Source organism: Apis florea, unplaced genomic scaffold (assembly GCF_048593485.1).
Source record: "Apis florea isolate Af1SG1 unplaced genomic scaffold, ASM4859348v1 contig_3756_pilon, whole genome shotgun sequence".
NCBI classification, from domain to species: domain Eukaryota; kingdom Metazoa; phylum Arthropoda; class Insecta; order Hymenoptera; family Apidae; genus Apis; species Apis florea.
In genome coordinates, this window is record NW_028256838.1 from 515,292 (window position 1) to 539,803 (window position 24,512).

Here is a 24,512-nt window from a genome sequence, read left to right on the forward strand (position 1 = left end):
TACAATGCACACATTTTAAAGACAACTTATATTATTTCTCGACATTTGTTTAGACTAATGAATAGATTAAATATACTAATAACATATAAAACATTTTATGTATATAAAATAAACATACTTAAGTTCAAAATGTGTTAATAATATGGTGCTAATTAATATTTTCTACAATGCACACACAATATTTTCCATTAAATATTATATGAAACATTACATTACAAATGCATATTATAAATATTTGTGATTAATTTCTAGTCTGCAAAATATTTATGTTTTATTATATTCGTTCGATTATATAAAATTAATAAAAAATAAAGAATAGAAATGATTTTTAAAATAAAAAAATTATCTCACAATGATTTTTAAAATGAAATTATAAATTATATTATAAATAAATAATAGAAATTAAAAATTACTGTAAATTAATATAAAATAATTTTTCTATTAAGATTTTTTTCATTTAAAAATCATAATTTTTAATGTAGAATATATGTATAAAATGACGTCATATTAATATGACGTGATATTATTCTTTATACTATATTATTTCTTTATACTATATATTGAATATTAACATATTCATTTATAGTACAAAGAAGACTGCTTCTAAAGGAAAGGGTATTCAAGCAGGGATGAATGAATATCATAGATATAGTATAAGTCATTTTAACTCTGACCTATACTATATAATGACGTCAAAAATATTTTTAGTTTAAAATGGTTATTATATAAAACATAAAATAATGCAATTGTATAATATATAAATTTTAATAATAAAAGTATAATATAAAAGATAAAAAATGATGGATTATTATTATTGTTTAAACTTTATAATATGTCAGGTAGAATTAATGTTATAAGATAAAATGTTTAAAAAATAATTTCTAAAAATAATTTTTAAAAAAATCGTAAACATTTAAATGTTACAAGATATGTTACATAATTAATTAATAATATAAACGAAAATATATCTATTTCTCATTTATGTTTGATTTTACTTTTAATTTAATTTCTTATTATAAATAAAAATGAAAAATATTTTTTTGTTCTATTAATAGTTATAATTTTTATTACATTCGTTTTTTTGTTTTTATTAAACTTTTAAAAAAATACCATTTGCTGATCAGTGCGATATTCTATACTGGAATCATACCTTGTCAACTCATAGCTTTTATTAACCAATATTTTTTAATATCAGCAAAAATGTATGTAAATATGATATAAATTTCAATCATATGAAGTTCATTAAAACATAAATATAAATAATATTTTTTAATTCATGCAATAAACTAATGATTTATTGAATAAAAATTAATGCAATTCTATAGATACTTCTATAGATTCTATAGATACAATAAAATGCTTTTTCATTGAAATATAAAATTAACGCAACTCTAGATATGATAAAAAGTCTTTCATTGAATAGCTATATGTTAAGAATGAAATATAAAAAAGTATAAATAAATTTATTTTTCAATTTTAACGATAACGAACAAGAATTGAGAGACAGATATTCTTTAAATATCATAATACTATTTTATTCATATTATTAAATGTTCCAGACATGCCAATAATAAAATTTAATCATTTTTATGTATGCAGATCCTCCTGTTGACAGCGTGTACATGATATGTGGTGTATTGATCGCTTTGGTGTTAGTCGGTGTTATCATCGTTCTACTAGCTGTAACGATCAGGTAATAAAATACATACTTTATATTTTAAAAAAAATTGCAAAATAAATACAAATAAATATGAATATTTTGAAAATTTCCAAATATTATTTAAATTCAATGTAAAATCTAACTAACCTAATAACTACACTACAATAAAGAAGAGAGTAATTCTACGTAAAAAAATAACATTTTTAAATAAATCAGCCGCAAAAACTTGTTATCTTATATAACATTGATCACTTGTCAGCAGGTATGAATGAATGAATAATTAACAGAAGGACATTATATGTATAACAATAATTAGACGTAGAATAAAATCTTTTTATTCGTCAGGAAATTGAATTTGAATATATTCAATCAAGTTACTTAAACTTAAGTTTTAGTTCGAATTTTTCGAAAGCTAGTCTTGACAATAGCGGATTTAATGAAACGGTGAAATTACGGGAATATATATAAAAAATGGAATTCAATTAGTTTCATTTTATTTTTTGAAATATAATAATATTGATAAATATATTTAATGTAATAAATGTACATATAAAATAAAATATATATAAAAATAAGAAATAGATTACAATAAAGTAGTATATTAGAATACAGAAAATAAAATTGAATAAATAAAAAAAATGTTAAAACGGATAATCATTCTCATTTTGTTATTTTCAATGAATAAAATTGTAGTATTTTAATCGATGATCTTTTTGAAATAATTTTCTTTAGATTTTGAATCCATCAAATCTGATTCCCGTCAAGTCTTCAAATAAAACGATATTTTTTTACATTTTTTACTCACTTTTTTTATGTAGTATCACTTTTTTTCTCTTTTTTATAAATACTGAGACATCTTATATTAATATTGTACATCATATTTATTTTATCTATCTATTTATCTCTATACATATAGATACATATAGTATATTTCCGTTCAAAAATTTTATGATACTTCTTCTTTTAATAAAACTTTAATGTCTGTATTAGCTATGTATATAAATCAATAATATTAAAATGTATGCATTTTTTTTTGTTTCTTTATTGTATAAAATAAATTTCTCTATATTCAATCATAATTTAATTTTTTAATAGTTTTAAAGCAAATATAATAATTTCTCTAAATTTTTGAATGTGGATGTACATATAGATATCTTGTATTAATCAATGAACGATATCTAAATATTCACAGTATTTTATGTGTAAAATAAAAATAATTTTTAAAATTTTAAAATTAGCAAATTCAATCAACAAAAATATATTAAAATTACTGATTGATACAACTTCAAGAGCTTCTTTTGAAAACGACAAAAAACAAAACAAAAAAAAAATAAAAATAAAAAAGAATAAGATAAACAAAATTCATCAAAATAGATATTATAACAAAATTTAATAATTAGACCAGAATGAAATCTCAAAAGAAATCTGTATAGAAAGAAGATATAAAATATATTAAAAGAAAGTGTACAATTGGATGGAGTTCAACAGTCCTTTTAAGCACGTTAATCGTGTTTCATTGAACATGCATCAACAAATAGCGTGCATTCATCTACTAAAGCTCTATCCAATTAAGGTCATATCTTTCTTTCTTTTTTCCTCTTTATCTTGCACGCGTGCGATTTATCTACGAATAACAATGTATTTGGTTCATACTTCTATCGAGTGCAAACACTACGTCACAGTGTAAAAAAGCAGTCAACAAAGAAATAACGTCATTAATTTATATTGACGTTATATGAACAAAACAAGTAAGAAAATAACGTAATTGAAACTTGTTAAATGTCAATGATTAAGAAAATGAATGTCTTACAAGGTAATCCACATTAAAAGTGAAATTAAAAAAATGAAATCAAGTTCACTTAAAAGTAGAAGGAAATGAAATAAAATTCTAATAAATTTTCTAATCACAATTATTTTTTTTAATTTGACAATTTTATTGAATGTTCGTATAATGTTTGTTACATCATTTTTCACTGTCTTTGTCAAATACTATCATATATGAACTTTAAGAAAGAAATCGAAGAGAAGAAAAAAAAAAATTAAACGACACTTATCTTTCAAAGAAGTAACGATGAGAGTCACGGAATGAGTGATTAAAGATGCATAGGTATTTCATAGGTTTTTCTTCGTATATCGATGAATCACATTTCTTCATCTGAAAATATGTGTTACTCATTCGATTTAATATTTTCAAGATAAAGATAATTTCCAAAGAACTTAGCTTATCCAAAGAACTTGATTCAATCTATTTCACGAGCAATTAATTGATTATTTAAATATATATATATGTATATGAATTCAATAAAAGTCTAAGTAAATATATAATTTTAGAAATAATTTAAATCTTATACAAATGCCCAGTATTTTTTTACTTTTAAAAAAACAAAATTTTATTTAATTTTTGATGAATCATTTTTACATGTTAGCAAACAATATATTATCTTTTTTAAAATAAAAAGTCGATTAAAAAAATTTTATTAAATTTATTAATTTTATTCTCACGCAATGAAAATAAAAATTTGTAATAGGAAATTTAATCATTATTAAATTTTTTAGATTATGTGTTTATGTTTTTGATCTTATAATGTTGAATTAAACATATTTTTTGAAATTGTGTTTATTAAAGAAATATAATAATATTAATATTATTTAATATTAAATATTAAATATAATATTAAATAATTATAAAAGAAATAAATAAAAATTTAATTACATAACATAATATAATATGTTAAATATGTAAATTAATTAAAAAACTTTCGATATTTTAATTTTTTTTTATTTTATTTTATTTATTTATTTATTTATTTTTTTTTTTTTTCCTATATATTATCTTATGTACATATTCTGGTAAAAGTAAAGTCTTAACAAGTTTCTGAAATTCTTCGAAATTAGATTTGCAATCAGTTAATAATAATAATAATCTTCTTGGCTTATAAAAAATTAAACTTTTACGTTCTATTATTTTTAAATATAAACAATTGATGAAATTATTGATTAAAATAAATCTAAAGTCTAAATAATAATTTAAGTTGATTATTATTCAATAATTATTATTAAATCAATAAAATTCTTATGCTCCTAATATTCTCATAAGTTACTTATGCAAATTATTCTTTATCTAGATTTCCAAACTTTCGAATCATAAAAATAGCAAAAAAGTTTTAAAGTTTAAAAATATAAAACTTTTTGACGTTTGAGATTTTGAACATTTCATTTCTAATTTTTATATTATTATAATATGGAACATATATATGGAAATAGATCAATATATATTTTTTTCATATTATTGCTTATTTATAATTTCTTCTAATTCACATACATTTATATAGTGAATATATCAAATCAAATCTAATTTATATGTACATTATGAATTATGAGAAAAGTCATTTAGAATGGAGAAAGAGAAATTGAAAGATTTTAATCTCAAAATTCACATGTACTCACGTGAATGAAATATGAAAATCTGATAATCTGTAAAAGAATTTTGTTTTAAATCTCAATAACGAATTTATCCAATTGTATGTTTTTCTATTCAACAACATTGTAATGGAGATTATGCGGAAAGGTTTCTTCATATCGAGACTGCAATCGATAAATATATCTTTCTTCGTATTTTTGTCGATTTCACTTAAATAGATTTAACACGGAGATTATATGCAAAAAATTTTATTGCAATACACTTTCTTTGAAAATCTTCTGTATGTTTCTGATTATACTAAGCCTGCTTTTATCGATTTATTATCCGATTAATCTTCTTGATTGTTAGTTCTATACAAGGTGCTTTAGAAACAGATAACCAAACTTTACTCTTATATTCTCTCTAAAAATATAAAAAAAGTCGTAAATTTTTTTTTCGTTAAACTTTTTTAAAATATAAGTATTTTTTGTATATGATATTTTAATCCTTTGCACTCGAAATATAAATAAACTGTTTTCAGTATCAGAAAGACTTAATTTATTACAATAATTAGTTTTAATGAAAAAAGATTTTAATAATACTCTTAATTTACGTATAACAACTATTCATTTAAAATTTCAACGTGAATAAAAAATATTTATATTTCAAATTTATATTTCTATTATTTATATTATCTATTATTTATATTTCTAAAGAGAATATGACATTAAAATTTTGCATTATTTAATCTTAAAATTAATCTTGATAATTAAATTAAATCATTTTTGATATAATTTTTTGATGATAACTTTTGATTTAATCATTATATTATTAAACAAATAAAGTTTAAGTATATTAAAAATAATTAATATACAAGTAATATTATATGAAAATAAATGATAAAGAAATAAGTGATAAAAAAATGAAACTAATAACATTTTTTTATATTAACAATTCTAAAATGATATTAATTATTAAAAGTAAATTATAAATTAGACTGAAAATAATCATAAACATTTATTATTACACGTGAATAATATAATTATATATTTCGATAATTCGCTATAAAATATTAAGTTTATATAATAATTATATAATAATAAACAACTTGACTATTTTATATAATATATACAAAAAAATGAATATGTTTTATTTCATGTCAAACACGTGGATTTGTTCACTGATTTTGAACGATTGACTGACTCATCTTATAATTTCCCACGACTATTATATTTTCTGTGAAACAACGTAATATATATATTTGTTAGGTAATTTGCAATAATATATACGTATTAAAAATTTACATTTTTTCAATTAAATGTTCAAGAACGTGTACATAATTGTTTATACAATTTCAATAAATAAATATATCATATACTTGATATATGTTACACATGAAATACATATTTTACATGAAATAATAAATTAAATCATAAATATTGAATAATTTTTCATTCGTAAATCCATTTAAAAATGTATCTTTAATGCAAATTGAGGATAATTAATAGTGAATTCTATTTGATAATGATTGTCCAAACAATTTTCAAGTTAATTATTTATTTAAAAATTTATATAATGTGAATTTATATAATGTATGAATTATAATATATTTTTATATAATTATTGAATATAATGAATATTTATATTAAATGAAATATACATAAATAATGCAATTAATGAATTTTCAAAACAACTAAAAATTTGTCAATGAAAACGAAACTCTTTTTTTATAGTGTTTTCAGAAATAATTTAAAGCATATAACTGAACATAATATTTATTAAAAATAATAAAAAAATAATAATTGTTAATTTGCAATAGAAATTTATTTGTAAATTTATTTATTTTAAAATAGAATTTATTTCAAATGTATGAATAAAAAGAATTGCACAAATTTATTAAATCAAATTAAATATTGAAATTTATATACGATATGAAAAAATATATAGATCAGAATTAAAATTAGAAGCACTACTTTCGCCAATGTAGTAAAAGTGAATTTTTATTGAATAGAAATGCAACTCGATATATTAAAGATTTTCTTTAGATATAAAATATATATTAAATCATAAGTTTGCCAAATAAAAAAATATAAAAAAATATAATTAATTTCTCTCTCTTTCTCTCTCTCTCTCTCTTTCTTAATTTTATTATATGTATATATTACATATATACATATAAATACATATATGTATATTATAGTTACATATTATTTTATATTATATTTTATTATTATTAGGTATACTATAATATATCATAATAAAATTTATCATTATTAAAAAACACGTGTCTTATATATTTATATCATGTGATTTAAAGATGAACAATACGTGAATTTTCAGGTAAAAGATACTAAATAGATACGACAATCTGATTAGTTGGTTGTTCATTAGAAGATATTGAACGACATAATGAGTCAAGTCTTATCATGTTATATTTTGAGAAATTGTATAATTATAAATGATAGTAAAATATCATACAAAAAAATGTATATTTTTAAATAATATATTTATTGCATTTTTATTAATATAAATATCTCATTCAAAAGATTAATTATATTATAGAATTTTCAAAGAATAGATTAAAATTAATGTAAAGCAATATTTCATACAAATATATTTGTATATATATATATCCTATATTATCTTGTATATACATATATTTATCTATATTAATTATTATGATAGTTACCATTATTACTTTGTTACTTTATTAGTTATTTTATTACTTTATGTAAAAATATATATGTACTTATATACTTATATCTTCATGCTATTTCAAATCCTCTATTACATGCCTTGTGAAGTGTAAATCCGTATATTTGTTTTTTTATCATTGAGAACTAAAATTACAAAATAATTAAAATTATGCTAATATCATGGTTAAATTGTGGATATTTATGCAAATATTTTTTTATGCATAAAGTATATTTTTTTTATAATAAATACATTTCTATAATTTAAAAATATATTTAACATGTAAATATTACAATTCAGTTTATGAATTAATTTTTTTAAATAAACAATATCAACAATATCAACAGAATCAAATAATAGGAAATCTTAAAAAAATTATCTGAAAACCAATTTTTTTTCAAAAATTATATATAATTATTTATATTCAGTAGATAGACATAATTTATGAATTTATTTTGTGATAATAAACAAAAATAGATGATGAACAATAATCATAATTATTTATATATTTAAAATATTTATAAGAATATTTTATGGAAAATGTTTTAATATATTAGAATTTTTCAAAATTTATGTTTTTAAATGATCTTTCTTATATATAAAGAATATCGGAAATGTTTATATTTATCAATACTCTATAATTTTGAAAATTTAGAGATTTCCATTCCATTTTCTTTAATATCAAAAAAAAAGGAATTTATTACATGATAAGTTTATTAATGAATCAGAATATATTCAGAAATTTATTCATACATTATATATGTATATAAATTCCAAACAGATGTGATGAAAAATTCAGTAGATACAATATTTATGAAATACAAATTTAACAAGGATTACTCTATATTATTCAAGTATGTGTATAAAGAAAAAATTAAAAATACATCTAAATATATTTTATTATATATCTTAATGAACAAGATGATCATAAAGAAGTGTAAATATGCTTATTATCGATTTAGTTAATTTTGTAATGTAGTCACAATCTATATACTTACACGCCCAAGAGTCAAGAATAGATACTAATTAAATAGAGCACGCGAATATATGTACCTAAACTATCCCTATTCTGTCTAGACTCGTGTTCAAGTTAAATTTCATCGTAGCAAATTAACCAAAAATATATATGTATAGATTGCTGAAAAATTTTTTATCGAAAAATATCTGCGTGAAAAACATCTACTATTGCGGTCAAAATATACGAAACATTGTATTTCCTTTTGGAAATACCAAATTATTATCATATCACAAGTGAGCAATTCTTGAAAAAGAAATAAAAATAAAAGTCTCGATATCTATTATTGAATCAGATATTTATAGAATCTATATTGATTGAAATTCGTAATTGAAATTTATAATTTTTATCGATATTTATATCGATTGTGATATAATTGATAATAATTATGAATAGAAAGTAAATAATTTCTAGTAACAACATAATATATTATAATATCGAATAAAATTGTAATTATTAATCGAGAAATATTACAATAAAGTTTTTATTACAAATGATATAGTAAAAAAAACTTTTACAAGAATATAAAAAAGAAAGAAAATAAATTAATTAATTGATATCAAAGTATTGATATGTTCGATAGACAATCTTATATTTTGGAAAGTTTATTTAGGATTAACTTTTAATTAGAAACAATACTCAAAATATAATACGTTGGATTTAACAATTGCATTCCAAATAACATATAATATAATAAATTAGTAAACGAATGATTATTTGAATTCATAAAATTTTTCATACAACTATTTCTTTATATTTTTTATACAACTACTCTAAAAAAAATTTATTGTTTATTTATTAAGAATTATTATGAATTATTGAAATAGTTTAGAATAAGAATTAAAATTATAATTAATAATATAATAAATTGCATAAAAAGTTATAATTCTGATTAATTTTATATTTCTTTGAATTGTTTAGAAAGAGTACTTCAAAAGGAGATAGAGGTAGACTAATGATTAATTGATTATCAAGAGAAATGAATCATTTTATTAAAATTAAAATTGTTGATACTTATTACTCAAATTGATACATATATTTCATAATTTCAAATTATTCATAAATAATTGTTTATATATTAAGCAAAATATATGATCAAATTTTCAATAAAATATATAATTTATTATTATTAAATTTATTTTGAAATTTTTTAAAAATAATATCATATATTTTCTATCAAAATAACATTATACAGAATAAAGATATTGAGATATAATAAATTTAAGACAAATCATAATTTATCAATATAATTACAATGAAAGTATTAGTAAAAATTATTATGTTTATTATTATGAAAGAAATTATTAATGTTATTTTTAATAATAAGCAATAAAAAAATTACATAAAAAATATTTTTTATTTTGAAAGCAAACTATTTTTGTAAATTTTATAATTAGTATTTAATAATTTAATAATATTACAATTAAATAAAGTATTTTTTTATATCCTATATATATAATAAATATATATAATTTTAATGCAAATAATTTTAAATTTTCAAATTAATAATTTGTACGTTTGAATTAGTTTGTACGTTTATAAAAAATTATATGAAATTATATTCATAAGAAATTAATGAATAATAAAAATTTTTTCAAAAATATATCTAAATATAACCTAAATATATTTAATACAAATAATGTAATATTTATGTAATATTTAAAGTAAAAAGTGCAAAAAAAGCTGTTATTTAAATTTTTATTAGTTTTAATCATGTAATATTAATATACTTATGAATAGATAAAAAAAAATTGTTCATTAAAAAGATTGATTTCTCACAATAATCGACATAAATAAATCAATACCAACAACAGTTTCAATGAAGTATCGTAAAATGTAATAGGAATATTTATGATGACAGTAAAAGATTAATATACATACAAAGAATTGGTACAAACGTATTTAAGTACGTTATTCCCCTTATTCCACGGATATGTTTAAAAACGTATACATACTTATAGTATATACCGTCTGGCCTTTCCAACGTTTATTCGAGATGACGGCAATGAAAAGCTCTCAAGTGAACGAGCGAGCGTGCACCGTTCGAATTTCACGCAGTAAGTGAGTTGATTGGTCGGAGCTCATAGCAACTTCCAATCATGATGCCGCGTAGTCGTGACGTCAAGCACAGTATATAATAACGTCGCGCGCCATCGTTCTGGTCAGATCTCGGTTGGCTTTGAAATGAGCGAAACGAGGTAATTTTCGGAGAGTTCTGGCAGCTCGCGTGCCCTTTGGCTGTGAGAGAAGCCGGGTGGTGGTTTTTCTTCAGTTCAAAAGTAAAAAATAAATTACTGTACAGTCGTTGTTCAATCTAACGCTGTATTTCAACATCAAGAATTTTTCAAACTAGTCATCATCGAATGTATCGTCGTTTGTTGAGTGAATGTACGAGAACGAACAGCTGAACGCAAATTATAGTGTTTCATCGATAGTATGAGTTAAAAGGTGGGCTAGAATAAGTTGCGTAAAGCTTTGAATAAATTTTTATATTAAATTGAAGAATTAAAAGGACATTTCCTAAATCAAGAATACATTTTCGTATTATAATTTTATTTGTAAATAACAAAAGCTTTGTAAAATTATGCTAAAATAGAATTTGAATAAGAAAGAAAAGAGAGTGAAAGAAGAAACCGATATATAGTATACGAAAGAAAGAGAGAGAAAAAATAGACTGATAAGAAGCATATTGCTCGAAAAGTTGTTGTATTTATTTTACGTAAAAACAAACATATTTTCTGGTCGTTTGACTTACGTATTTTCCTTCGGGAACCAATAAAAATTCTCGATCCATTCGAGAGTTGTGATATAAACAACTTAAAAATTTGTTCACGAATTAACACGAAGCTCTTGAAGCTGTACCTGAAAGAAAAAAGAAAAATGGTTGGAAGCAACGGGACTATGATCGCAATTCGGCTTGTCCGTAGCAAATTGCGGAAACGAGAGGATCATTCGAATGCGGTACATCCGGAAGCAGCCGTAGTTCAAACGGCAACATCGCCGGTTTCGACGATCGTCGCTCCGTCTTATCCTGGCGAAGGTTGTTGCACGCAAACGTCAGTGACTACCACATCGACGGATCTGGGAAATAACACAGCTGTTGAACAGGATAACGTCTATACCACCGCCAATCCGGCAGATCAATTCGTCTGGCAGTTTCCGCCTCCTTATCCACCGCCTCACACACCGACACAGTATACGTTGTACAACGACCAGGTTGGTATATAAATCTTTCCATAAGGTTTTTTTTTACTTTCATTTTTTTACTTTTTTCTTTTTTCCTTTCTTTTCTTTGAATTTATAATCTCGAAGAAAAACGAGGACTATACGTTTCTTCCTTCTGACTTCCTTCATATTCCTCTATGTATGTATATTAGCTATACTAACCAGTAAAGCCAGTATTACCAGATTTTACTGGTTTATTCCCTGCTTGCCAGGACTATGGGTTATTTTAACGACTATCAATAATATTTAACGTAATAAAAGTTTTTTTATAAAATTAATTTTAAAAAATAAATTTGCTTAAATTTTAATCTTTTATTAAAATTAATGAAATATTGTGACACAATATTATTAAATATAAAATAATAAGGAATAAAGATATTGTTAATTTTCTAATTTTATTGATTTCAAAAGATATAAAAGATAATTTGAATAATGAATGATAAAACTATTATATTTTTTTCTACATTATTGTTTTTAAATTGACTGATTTTGTATTATAATTTTTTCTTTGTTCATGATATTTTTAAAATTTAAATTAATGAAAATATATTGGTTAATATATTTTTAGTTAAAAATTAAATTGAATTAAAAAAAAAACGATTTGAACCAATAAAAGAATTACAATTTTTAACATTTACTAAATTAAAAATTAAAAAATATTGGATTTCTATCACAATATTTATTGCTTGAGTATTAATCTTTCTAAATTTGTATTTGTATATTATAGTATTTTGAAAAAGTATAGGTTATGTTATATATGTATGTCATTTTATAATTATTTATAATTTGTAATATATAAAATAACTCTGTTTACGAACTATATTTTATTTTTATATATTAATAATGTTTCAGTATGCAGCTTTTAGTGTTTGCTAATATTTAGATTCATAAAATGATGAAAGCTTGTGCAATATGTTATTTATAGTAGATATGATAAATAGTTTATACATAATATATTATATCAAAAAAGACATATCTAGTAACACTCCAGAATATACTTGGTAATGGTAAGGCCTTTGAAAATTGTAGTTATTAATAATAGTTGATGGCGCTATCGATTGTCCAAGGACGAGGCATACGAGTAGACGGCCTGGCAAACGAGTTGTAAGGTCGAGGCTCAGTCCGAGGCTCGTCGCCAGAAAAATCCCAAACAATCGGCAACGTTGCCACTTTTACTCTGCTTTGTTGCCGTTATGACACGTATGTTTCAGTTTCATGCTCTACTTACCAGTAAATCTCTACTGCTTTCCAGTATCTTTGATAATTTTTAAATTATTTTTATTATCATTATATTATTTCATATCTCATTAAAAAATCAATAAATCTTATATCTTTATCATATAATTAATTTCAAATTATATTCCAATATTAATTCTGCAATCAAAATTTATAGTTTATATGACATACATAGCATTTTCTAAATTAGAAATTTTATAGTCAGATTAATCTAGCTGTTATCTAAATGATACAAGTTTTCATAATTATGATGTAAGATATATATGACGTAGACATCATACTTACGTTCGATTAAAGTAAGCTTATCGAAAGTAAGATAAGATCGAGATTTTCCAAGTTTTATTTACTACGTCACACAATTATAATTGTGCAAAATAAATAATCATTCGATTAATGTTTACAGATTATCAAAATTGTCGATATGTAATTCAAATAAGAATCATACTAACACTAATAATATTTCTGAATGTTTGATGATTTATAATCTTTATCATGATTGTTAAAATTTACATAATGACTTAGCTCGTATAATTCGCATAGTTAAAGTCATTTCTTGTCTTATGTCATACCTATTAATCATAACAAAGTATTAATCGGTTAATATAATTACATCAGTTATTTCAAAACCAATACAGTTATGAGTTTAAGAGATGATTATTAAAAAAAAGCGTCACAACATTTAAATTGAATCAATGTAATTGCTAATGTCACTCAAAATCTTTATTTCTATATATTTTCTTAGGTTATCATAGAATATTATTCATATTCTTTTAATTTTAATTCGATTATTTCAAAATTGACATACATATATAATATTAAGAATTATATTTTCTATAAAACATTTATTTTCTTTTTTATGCATATTTTTTTTTTATTAATATCTATTAAAATTATGTTATTCAATAATCAATAATTTCGTTGAAGAATATATAGAACATATAGAAGGACTACTCGTGGCTCAACATGTTGATTTTATCGTATTATTGGCGCCTATTGATCATTTACGTACATATGTATATAGCGTCGCGACGTTCAATTTTCCATCTGGCAAACCGCGAAAGCCGCTATGTTTGGTGTTTTGAACGCATAGACGCACCTAAAAACCCGCTTTTACCCCTCGGGCTGGCTCTAAATTTAGCGTAGGTGGGCGGCTACAACCGTTTGCCAAGCAACAGGACTTCGGTACAGGGTGCAGCTGTCTCGTAGACAGCAAAATAATGCGTCTCTTCTTGACAATATTGGCAATATTCCTGCAACATTCTTTTGTCATGCTTTGTTGAATCGTTCGACGATTGCCGATTCTTCTCTATCTTTTGCGATTCATTTCTAAATGTCGACCGACGAGAATTTCAGTTTCTTCTGTTCACATATGTGGTCATCTACCTCTGTTGAACGGTTCTGTTTGCCTCTTCGCAATATGTATATAGTTTCTCTGTCTCACTCTTTAGCTCTGGATCCTGCTGATCGGTAGTTTCGTAATATCGCACCCGGATACACGACGTATCCTGCTTTTTCAGTTGAGTCGACGCGCTCTCGACTATTTGCATGGTTCATAGATCATTCTAATCGTATTGCAGTGTATTATATATATGTATATAAATTGCAATATATGTATGACCTTACTCGGTTACCTATGTTATTTAATTGCAATACTGCTACATATTTTAAATAAATTGTATAACTTAAAGTTCAAAGATAATGAATTTCAATATGATTGAAAGATTGAGACAGATGATTCAATTGTTATTTATATCTATAAATTTACATTTTGATATCTAATCCTAAACAATAAATTAATATTAATGAAACTTATGGCATATTGGACAAAAATGTTAATTATTTATTATACATAATTACTACTTATTTATATTTATATTTATAAATTACAAGATTTGATATGTTAAAAAATATAATTTTATATAATTTTACATAGTAATTATTTTATATTTCAATATTTAATTATGATGATATCCAAGAACGAAAACATAAATATATAAGAAAATGACATTGAAATTCTATTCATATATCAAAAAAATAACATAATGCTCTAATAGCTTTATATTATATAAATTCTTTTTAAATTGAACATTAACTTTAAGTTGTTGAAAATGCTATTTAAGTTCTTATTCATATTATGTAATATTAAAAACAACATTAATAGGATTTCAGAACATTGTTTGTTATTTAAATACTATAATAATGATACTAAATTGATATCCATTGGTCTACTTTATAATCGTGATCAATCATAAATTGTTTTTGTACTAGAAAAAATATTAATAGCATTCAATGATTAAATATATTAAAATTATTAAAATGAAAATTAATTTCTGGAACAATAAATTGCTGCATAATGAGATATATAAAATTATTTTATCAATTTAATAACAATTATATTAACAATTTAATATTATAAGCAATAATTGGAATATTTATTTAATTTTAATATAATTTAGCAAAATATTACTAAATCAAAAATATAAAACTTTATATAACTAACTTAATTTTATAATTATAACTGATATATATAATATTTATATATTTATAAAATATTTTTTTTATATAACATATATATATATATGTGTGTGTATTACATTATATAAAATTTATAAGTTATTTATTTTGAAGTGGTTGGAAGTACATGATTCAATTAAAAATAAAATGATAAAATTGAAAGAAACAAATTTAAATTCTATTTTCTTCTAATAATTCTAAAAAAATGTCTTTACAATCACTATATTTTATTCATTATATTTTACAGGATACACTTGTACACGCTCTACCGTCGGATAGGTCTGGATTTGCAAAGGGCTTCCGCAAAAATATCGGAGGACGCTGGCGTCGCTTGGTAAAAAGGAAGCCGGAGTCGGAGACTTGTGCCATTCCTCCTGAATTAAAGGATCAACTGAAAACAATTTACGTCTATTGACGATCAGCGTTAATGCGCCGTTGTCTGTATTTTTATAATTCTTCCTCGGTTATCGATGATTTCTTCTATGTAAGATAGTAATTATATCGAGAAAGATGTATATGGTACGAATGACAAAGAATAAAGAAAAAAACGCGTAATGGGATAGTTCATCGAAAAAAGACAAAGGGAAAATAATATCGAATATATATTTGTTCGTAGCAAAAATAATAAAAAATACTAAATAGTTTATATTATAGTAATTTTTAATAGAAAATTTCGAAAGTAATTTAGAAAAAAAAATGAAATTCAATAAAATTCGTACTTTTTGTGAAACATATCAACAAGTGCCTAAAGATGTTTGGTCAAGTTAAAAATATATATAAAAACAAAATTATGTTCTTTTGATGATGAATATTTTTATGAAAATATAACATCGAAGTAATTATAATTTGAATCATAATTACATAAAATATAGCAATATTTATAAAGACATATATAGGGAAACAAGAAAAAAAATTTTATTATTATAGATTTTATTACGATTTATCGTCGAGTATTTTAACATGTCTTGAAATATCATCAATAAGAAACAAAAGAAAATTTTTAAATAGCTGTCCCGCGTAAGTATCTAATTGCTCGGCTATGCAAAAAATTAAAAGTTACTAGGCTTTGATATATTGGACAATGGCGTCAAGAACTCTATGAGACTGAACGTAAAGAGTACGACAACACGAGTTACCTCGTAGCTTTTCTTGAATATGTTCTTTCATGAATAATACAAAAAAATAATTTCAAATCACTAGTATTAACATATACCTGAAATTTTATAATCTTCAGAATTGCCAAAACTTCTGTATCTATGTCTTTTTTTTGGCATTTCTGTTGTATATGTAAATAGATGTATAAAGCAGTAAAAATATGAACTATTTTTAATTCTTATAATGGCTGATTGTTCAAGTAAAATTCTAAATTTTTCTTTATCAATATTATTTAAAAAACTTAAATGTTACACAAAGAAACGAAAGAATATCAATTAAAAGTTACATTCGAAATAATTATTTCTTAGATATATTATAGAATAATTATTTCTTAATCTTTCAAAATGAAAATGACGCATTTCGTATATACTTGTGACATAGGCCAATTTAAGATTCTTAATATTATTCAGCAGCTCATATTGAGCTCATATACTAATATGGTATTTTAGTTGTATTGTTGTATCAAGCAATACTTTTTCTTGAAATGTACTAAAATTTAATGGGTTAAATAAACAAAAAAATTTGTATATAGTCATTCTTCAGACTAATTGATTCCGGATATAAATCGAAAAAGATGTAAATCGAGGAATGACTGTATGACATTGTGCCACGTTTTATATTAGCGAAGCTGTTTGGTTTTGTGCTAAATGTATTCTTTTTGCACTTGCAATTTTATACGTGCGTCAAAATTGATAATTTATATTTAGATGCAAATGGAAATAATATATATATATATTTAAAAGAAAAAAAAAAGCATTAATTGTATCAACGTTTCTTTGATAGCTCGATTTTTTAATTCCTTATTGTAACTTTCTAGAATGTAAATATATTATTGCATTGTTTGTTTATTATGAATGTGATGGCATAATGTTTAAACGTGAAAGGAATAGATAGTTTAAGGATCAATAACGTGCCTACGATTTTTATAAAAATGAAATACTGATGCAATTGCATCCTTCACCTAGTCACTTGATAATAATTGTTCAAAACTTGTATTTTAAACTTTTTGCCGCAGCTTGGATCTTTCCTCGTGAATATCTATCTGAATACAACAATATCAAATAAAGTATTCAAAAGGATATATATTATTTGTGTATTTATTCTATATAATTCCTTAAAACTCCTTAAAAATTGAAATTTTTAATTAAAAAAATTATTATATACTTTATTAATTATCAAAATATAATTAAAAAAATTAATCAATAAGAACTATTAAAATTAAAAATAATTTAAATATTGATATGTTTCAAATATCATATGAAAATACATATAAATATATAATAAAATACATTTTACATATTTTATACTTTATATTATTTCAATACTTAAATTTTTATTTTTTATCATCTTAACATTAATCTTCTAGCAATAATATATAATTAATATATTTCAAAATAACGTACATACTTGTATTACCTTGAAGCAATTAATTGCATTATCTTAAAATATTTATATATGTATAAACATAGTATAATAATTAAAAAAATTTTCACATATTTTATAAAAAAGAATTTATAAAATTTTATTATAATCTATAAAATTAATACGTATACTAAAACAACTTAGAAATTTTATTATTATATATATATTAACAAATAAATATGATTATACAACGTAATATATATAAAATTTATTTTAATCAAAATTGTATTTTTATAGAGGTACAATAATTTTATGTATGACAATATATCTAATTAAAACATATATATGATTGTATAATTCTAACCATGTGATCGAAACTTACAATTAAAAAAGTATACTTACACAGATAATTTCTTCGTTCATAGAAATATAATTATATAAATGTATAAAACAGTTACAATAATAAAAAAAAGTAAGCGATACATTGTAGATTATAGTAATATCATCAGTATATACTTGTTATATACTTAAATTATATTAATTAAAAAAAATAGAGGTTAGATTTTTCGATAGATATATTTTGAAACTTAAAAGAAGAAAATAATTATTGATTAAATGATTTTCTTATATATTATAAAAGCACGTTCATACATTTGAATAACATATAATAAAATAATATTTTTTGTTTATATTAATTTTGTTAAATACGTTATATTATATAAGATATAGATATTGAAATTAATATGAAAAATATATAGAAAAAAAAACAATAATAAAATATTTAATATTGAATAAATTTTAATATAATATAAAATATATAGTATTTCTATTAAACAATATTTAGATTTTTTCTTATATATAATTTTATTAATAATATAACTATGTATATAAATATTTGTAGATTATAGGAACGCATCAATTTTATTACGAGGAATAAGTATTATGACACAGAATAATCCAATAGAACTTTCAATAAAAAAAAAATTGATAGATTCTTTAAATCCATCTTATATCGAAGTAATAAATGAATCATATATGCACAATGTTCCTAAAGGATCTGAAACGCATTTCAAAATAATCGTCGTTTCTGATTTATTCAAAGATAAACCACTTATTAAGGTAAAAAGTAATGAAATTCATGATAACGTTTACAATAAGAGATTTAATGAAAATTTTTTATTATATTTTATATTTAAATTTTATAATTAGTTTCTATAATATACATATAATATTATATATTTTAATGAAATATTTTATAAAAAAGACTATGATATTTTATAAAAGTTTACAATTTATCTTTTGTTTTAATAAAATCTTAATTCATATATTTTAAAGATACAATTTTATTGATTTAGCGTCATCGAATGGTAAATGAATTATTACAAGCAGAATTACAAGGAGGTGTGCATGCATTATCAATTATAGTAAGTACTACTATAAAAATATTTTAATGTAATGTAAAAATTTCAGTAAAATTTGAAAATAAATATTATTTTCAAATATTTAAAATTTTTATGTTTATATATATAATTTTTATGTTTATTTACAAAGGCGAAGACATCTGATCAATGGAAAGACAAATGTAATATATCACCAAGTCCAGTTTGTAGAGGTGGTTTTGGAAGATGAATTTTTGTTATGTACATCAATATTTGAATTATAATCATAGTGTGTGTACATATGTTATGTACACACACACACACATATATATATATACATATGATATCTGCATATTAAATTTTCTAAATTTAATTTAATTCTATTTTATAATTATATGCAATTAAGGAACATAAAATAAGATAATTATGAAGTTTTAAATTCAATATATGATTATTAATGATATTTAATTTGAACTGAATAATAATTTAAAAAAATAAAAAGATATATTAATGTCATAAAGCAAAAGTATCCAGTCTTAATTTTCCCTCATTTTCAGTAAAATAAAGTATATCAGCCATAGATTGTTCTGCTATTGTTTCTTCTGCTCTATCATGCATCTGTAAAATATAAATAATTGTTGAAAGAATATGCTGAGAAATTTTTTTTATTAAATCATTACTTACTCCTCTGAATGTAACATCTGTTGGAGGACATTTAAAGTTTGGTCCAAAATTAACAGAAACTGTAGCACTTTTATGAATGGAAACTGTAGGATAATAAGCTCCTTTATTAATATCTATAAATGCTTCACCTTGATTTATTCCATTTTTATAAAATATAATTTTGCTTCCTTGTAATGGTTTTAGAGCCTTAAGAGCTTCAGGTACTTGATCTTTTTCTTCATAATAAAGATGACTTTTGAATTTTACTAAGGGCTAATGTATAAACATCAATTTATAAAACATTTATGATAATATAATAAACTTACATTTCATTCTTACCCGATCCTTGTAGGTATTTGGTAAATGTGATGCATCATGTGTATCTGGTAAAATTAAGACGAATCCTAATGTATCACCTTCTCCATAACCATTGCTATAATGTTTACCTCTACTTTCATGGAATCGTGTACCTTTTCTATTCATAATTAAAATTATTTATTTATTATAATGTTGTATTATATTGAAGTTGTTTTAAAATAGAATATGAAAATTGAATTATACCTAGATCTCCAGGAATATCCAAATTTATCATAACCTAGTGGAGCTTGTAAGTTAGCATATTCTTGACCCCATCCTAATCTTGTAGCTGAACCTTCTGGCATTTCTTCAATAGTAGCTTCCCAATACCATGTACCTCTGCTTACATCTAAAGAATGAACAAGTTATTTGAATAATATAAAAAATATAAATCAATAATCTTAATTTTTAATTTAATATATATTTATTGTATAAAATTATTTCTCATATAATAGATTATAATATTAACATACTATGAGTTGCTCTGACCATGCAATAACCCTTTTCTCCAGTTACTGCTAATCTATCTTCTGAAACTCTAAGCTGTGGTGCTCGATCATGCAAAGCAAGTAAAACTGTACTTGGACTCAAAGCTCTATACAACCAACCAGGAATAGGTTTTCCAGCCCAATCACTACTTTCATCAAATTCCTGTAAAATAATATTTAGATTTATAATATATATATGAAGTATAAGATAATATATAATATATAACATAATTACAAACCTGTCTAAAAGGTGCATGTGGATCAGGCTCAGCAAGAATATATCGATAACCATCTTTATTAAAAGGATGTTCAAGAGGATATCCATGAGCAGGTAACTTAGGAGCCGTCATATCAGAACCCCTACCCTTTTTACCAGGTCCAGTACCTGTTCCTTCTCCAGGAAATTTACGTTTTGCATTGCGACCACGAAAACCTCCACTAAGTGGTACTGTACATGCCATAGTAATATTCATTACTTATGTAGTATAATATAGTATAAAATTTAATATGATATATCAAAAATATAACAATTGCATAAAAATAATCTTATATATGCTTAACTGTTAAATTTTTTTAAAATAAAATTGACGAAATTTAAGATGAAATTTTTTTAAAATAAATTAAATATTATGTATTGATTCATAATACTATAATTGCTATTATATAATAAATTCACAATTTTATAGAATTTATTAATAACATAACCTATTTAGACATTCTATGATTAAGCAAGTTGTTATATGATACCATAGTACTGATTAATATCTTGATAAGATAAGAAGTAAGTATAACAAAAAGAAAAAATTAATTATTGAAAGATAAAAATAAATATAAATAAATTAATCAAGTAATTAATAATCAAATATGCAATAGTTAAATATAAAATATTTATACTTTTAATTATTTATATAAATTATTTTGTTAATAATAATAATAATATTTAATGATAATTAAATAAATTTATTAAGATATCTCTTTTTTGAAATAATAAATTTCATCTCTATATTAAAATAATTATGAATAATTATAATTTATTATGCTTAATTAAACATGACTAAGCTTACCAACATGCTGAACACCCATTTCAGTTACTTTTAAATGACCACCCTTAATCATTGCTTCATAATTTGGTTTAATCATTTGAAGATCAGAACATATAAGTCCAAATAATTGTCCATCTGAATTGCTTTCCTCAATAGTAAATAATGTTCCAACATCTTTTAACAATGCTCTATGTATCTATATTCAAACATTAGTTATTTTTGTACATGAAAAAATACATCAAAAAATTATAAATAAATAATATATTTAATAAATATATAAAATAATTCAATGATTTTAATATATATATACACATATATATATGTACACACTTTTAATTATATTATTATATTATTTCAATATTTTCTTAATTTTTTTTTATATATCATTATGCAGTAAATTAAAACAGTAATGATTAAAATATTAAGATCTTAGAATATTTAACAATTGGCTAAACTAATGTAAATTATTTGTTCTAGTTTAATATATAATTTTATACTTAAATGTTTACCAACATAATAATTTAATTTCATTTTTATAAATGAATAATAAAATTATTTTAATATTTATTGATAATAATATAAAATTAATAAAAAAATCTTGTTTAAAAATTTTTTTGTAACATTATTTTGAAATGAATTAGAAAAATGCTTTTGCAATAGAATTAATTAAATATATAATAGATTGCTTACCGTTGCATGCCATGATTGTGTTACTCTACGTGGCATTGTTGTCATGCTATCCCAATGACATTCAATGAAAGGAATAATATCTTTATCTTTATGAAAAAATGTTCTTTGTTCATTTTCTTTCTGAGATATTTGCAATAAATTTGCTATTGCTGTTACACACATTTGTGGAAATGCTAAAAAAATTATATTTTTTTAAATTTGTTGAATAATTAAAGAAAAGTTCAAATTATATATTAAATAATATAGTTATTATTTAAATATATTCTTACGTGCTTGATTTTTTTTGAAACTTTCTAAACCAGTAGGAGAACAATTTTTGCACATAAATATGTAATTCATCATAAAGGGCACTAATTTACCCAATTGATATCCAATGCAAGATTCATGAAACCATCTTGAACAACTAGCACATAAAAGTTCTATAATATTAAGATTTCTTTCCTTTCCACTGAAAGAATATTATAAGAATATATATTTATAAATTGATATTATTATTTTACATTGTTTGTTTGAATAGAAATTTTAAATAAACTACCAATAACAATTTCCAGCTTCATTATTATTTGTTCGGCCATTAGGTTTATCAATATTTTCTTCCAATTTATGTTTTTGTTTGCTTTTATCATCATGTTTTACTTTTATCTTGTCATCAATAGATTCAAGTTGCAATCCATCTACTTTATCGATTGGGCTATAAAAAAATATATTTATACTTGACTATGTAAGTTATGAAATGTATTAATGGTTTATAACCTCAAAAATATATTTTCTAATATGCGAATTTTAAGTACTTTTATATTAAATTAAGTTATAATAATACAGTTGTACTTTATATATATTTTTATAAATATAATATACATGAATATAAATATTTAATAAATACCTTTCAGTTTTTTCTTCTGACATTTTTGATTATAAGTTTCTATTATTTTTAAACTATTCTTGTTTTTATTTTATCCTAAATTTTTCGATGTATCAATATATAACAATATATTTATTGAATATACATAATTATACATGCTTTCTTCGGTTTACTTTTTATTTGCTAGCTATAACTTATATTTTAAAGCTCAATTCATAACCATGTGCATCTACTTATAATGCACAAACATCGATAGAATACTATGGAGATTATCATGTAACCATATAAATTTATATGTAAATAACAAATTAAATATTATACATAAAAATATATAAAATGATAATATTATGCCATTTGTTTCGAACTTTACTTATATATATGTATATATAATTTTAAATGTATATATCATACAATATATATATATATATATATATATACATATATACATATTTATGCAAAATTATAATTTGATAGAATTATAAATATAAAATAATTAAAGCAAAAATTATATTTAATATGAAATGTTAACATTTATTGTATATTTAAAATCATATATAAACCTTATTATGATACTGATGTTAATAATATATCATATATATTAGAAAAAATTATTATATTTATTTATAGTGGCAATGAAAAATATAATATTGATAAATTTATATATAAAATTTTAAATAAAGAAGATATTAATAATATTTACAAATTTAAATGGAAATGGAAATTGTTTTATTTATTTCTTTCGTTTTTTTATATTTGTATAATTATATTA

General features: G+C 21.6%; 3 protein-coding genes and 1 long non-coding RNA gene across 15 annotated transcripts in view; 2 read left to right on the forward strand and 2 right to left on the reverse strand.

Annotated features, from left to right (window-relative positions):
- LOC100868429 (uncharacterized) overlaps positions 1–17,982 on the forward strand; it is a 76,814-nt gene extending 58,832 nt beyond the window's left edge. For all 10 annotated transcript variants that reach the window (XM_086914883.1, XM_086914882.1, XM_086914885.1 and 7 more), the window contains 3 exons: positions 1,600–1,693; positions 11,697–11,985; positions 15,992–17,982. In XM_086914883.1, coding sequence (XP_086771009.1) covers positions 1,600–1,693; positions 11,697–11,985; positions 15,992–16,159 — 551 coding nt within the window. In that variant the 3' untranslated portion in view covers positions 16,160–17,982. The remainder of the gene's footprint in view (positions 1–1,599; positions 1,694–11,696; positions 11,986–15,991) is intronic.
- Positions 13,559–14,515, reverse strand: LOC147656482 (uncharacterized). Its single transcript, XR_015294342.1, has 2 exons — positions 14,240–14,515; positions 13,559–13,799 (listed from the first exon to the last, which is right to left on the reverse strand). It is a non-coding gene; the product is annotated as an uncharacterized LOC147656482 (long non-coding RNA).
- A 632-nt stretch (positions 17,983–18,614) lies between the features above and the next one.
- LOC100872231 (bolA-like protein DDB_G0274169) lies at positions 18,615–20,166 on the forward strand. 2 transcript variants are annotated; one of them, XM_086914891.1, is made up of 4 exons: positions 18,615–18,817; positions 19,163–19,380; positions 19,617–19,685; positions 19,813–20,166. In XM_086914891.1, the coding sequence occupies exons 2-4, from the start codon at positions 19,204–19,206 to the stop codon at positions 19,888–19,890; spliced, it is 324 nt and encodes a 107-aa protein (XP_086771017.1). In that variant the 5' UTR covers positions 18,615–18,817; positions 19,163–19,203; the 3' UTR covers positions 19,891–20,166. The 2 variants fall into 2 exon arrangements, with proteins under 2 accessions (XP_086771017.1, XP_012347470.1); XM_012492016.3 differs by having other exon boundaries at positions 18,615–18,733.
- On the reverse strand, positions 19,404–24,099 carry ash2 (set1/Ash2 histone methyltransferase complex subunit ASH2). Of its 2 annotated transcripts, none has more exons than XR_015294343.1 (11): positions 23,765–24,099; positions 23,417–23,572; positions 23,151–23,329; positions 22,882–23,054; positions 22,213–22,387; positions 21,388–21,596; positions 21,134–21,311; positions 20,865–21,009; positions 20,630–20,778; positions 20,325–20,576; positions 19,404–20,258 (listed from the first exon to the last, which is right to left on the reverse strand). XR_015294343.1 is itself a non-coding variant. In XM_003697552.4 (11 exons), exons 1-11 carry the CDS (start codon positions 23,785–23,787, stop codon positions 20,154–20,156), a joined length of 1,731 nt encoding a protein of 576 aa, XP_003697600.1. In that variant the 5' UTR covers positions 23,788–24,099; the 3' UTR covers positions 19,404–20,153. The 2 variants fall into 2 exon arrangements, 1 of the variants encoding a protein (XP_003697600.1); XM_003697552.4 differs by having other exon boundaries at positions 20,643–20,778.
- Positions 24,100–24,512: the final 413 nt, after the last annotated feature.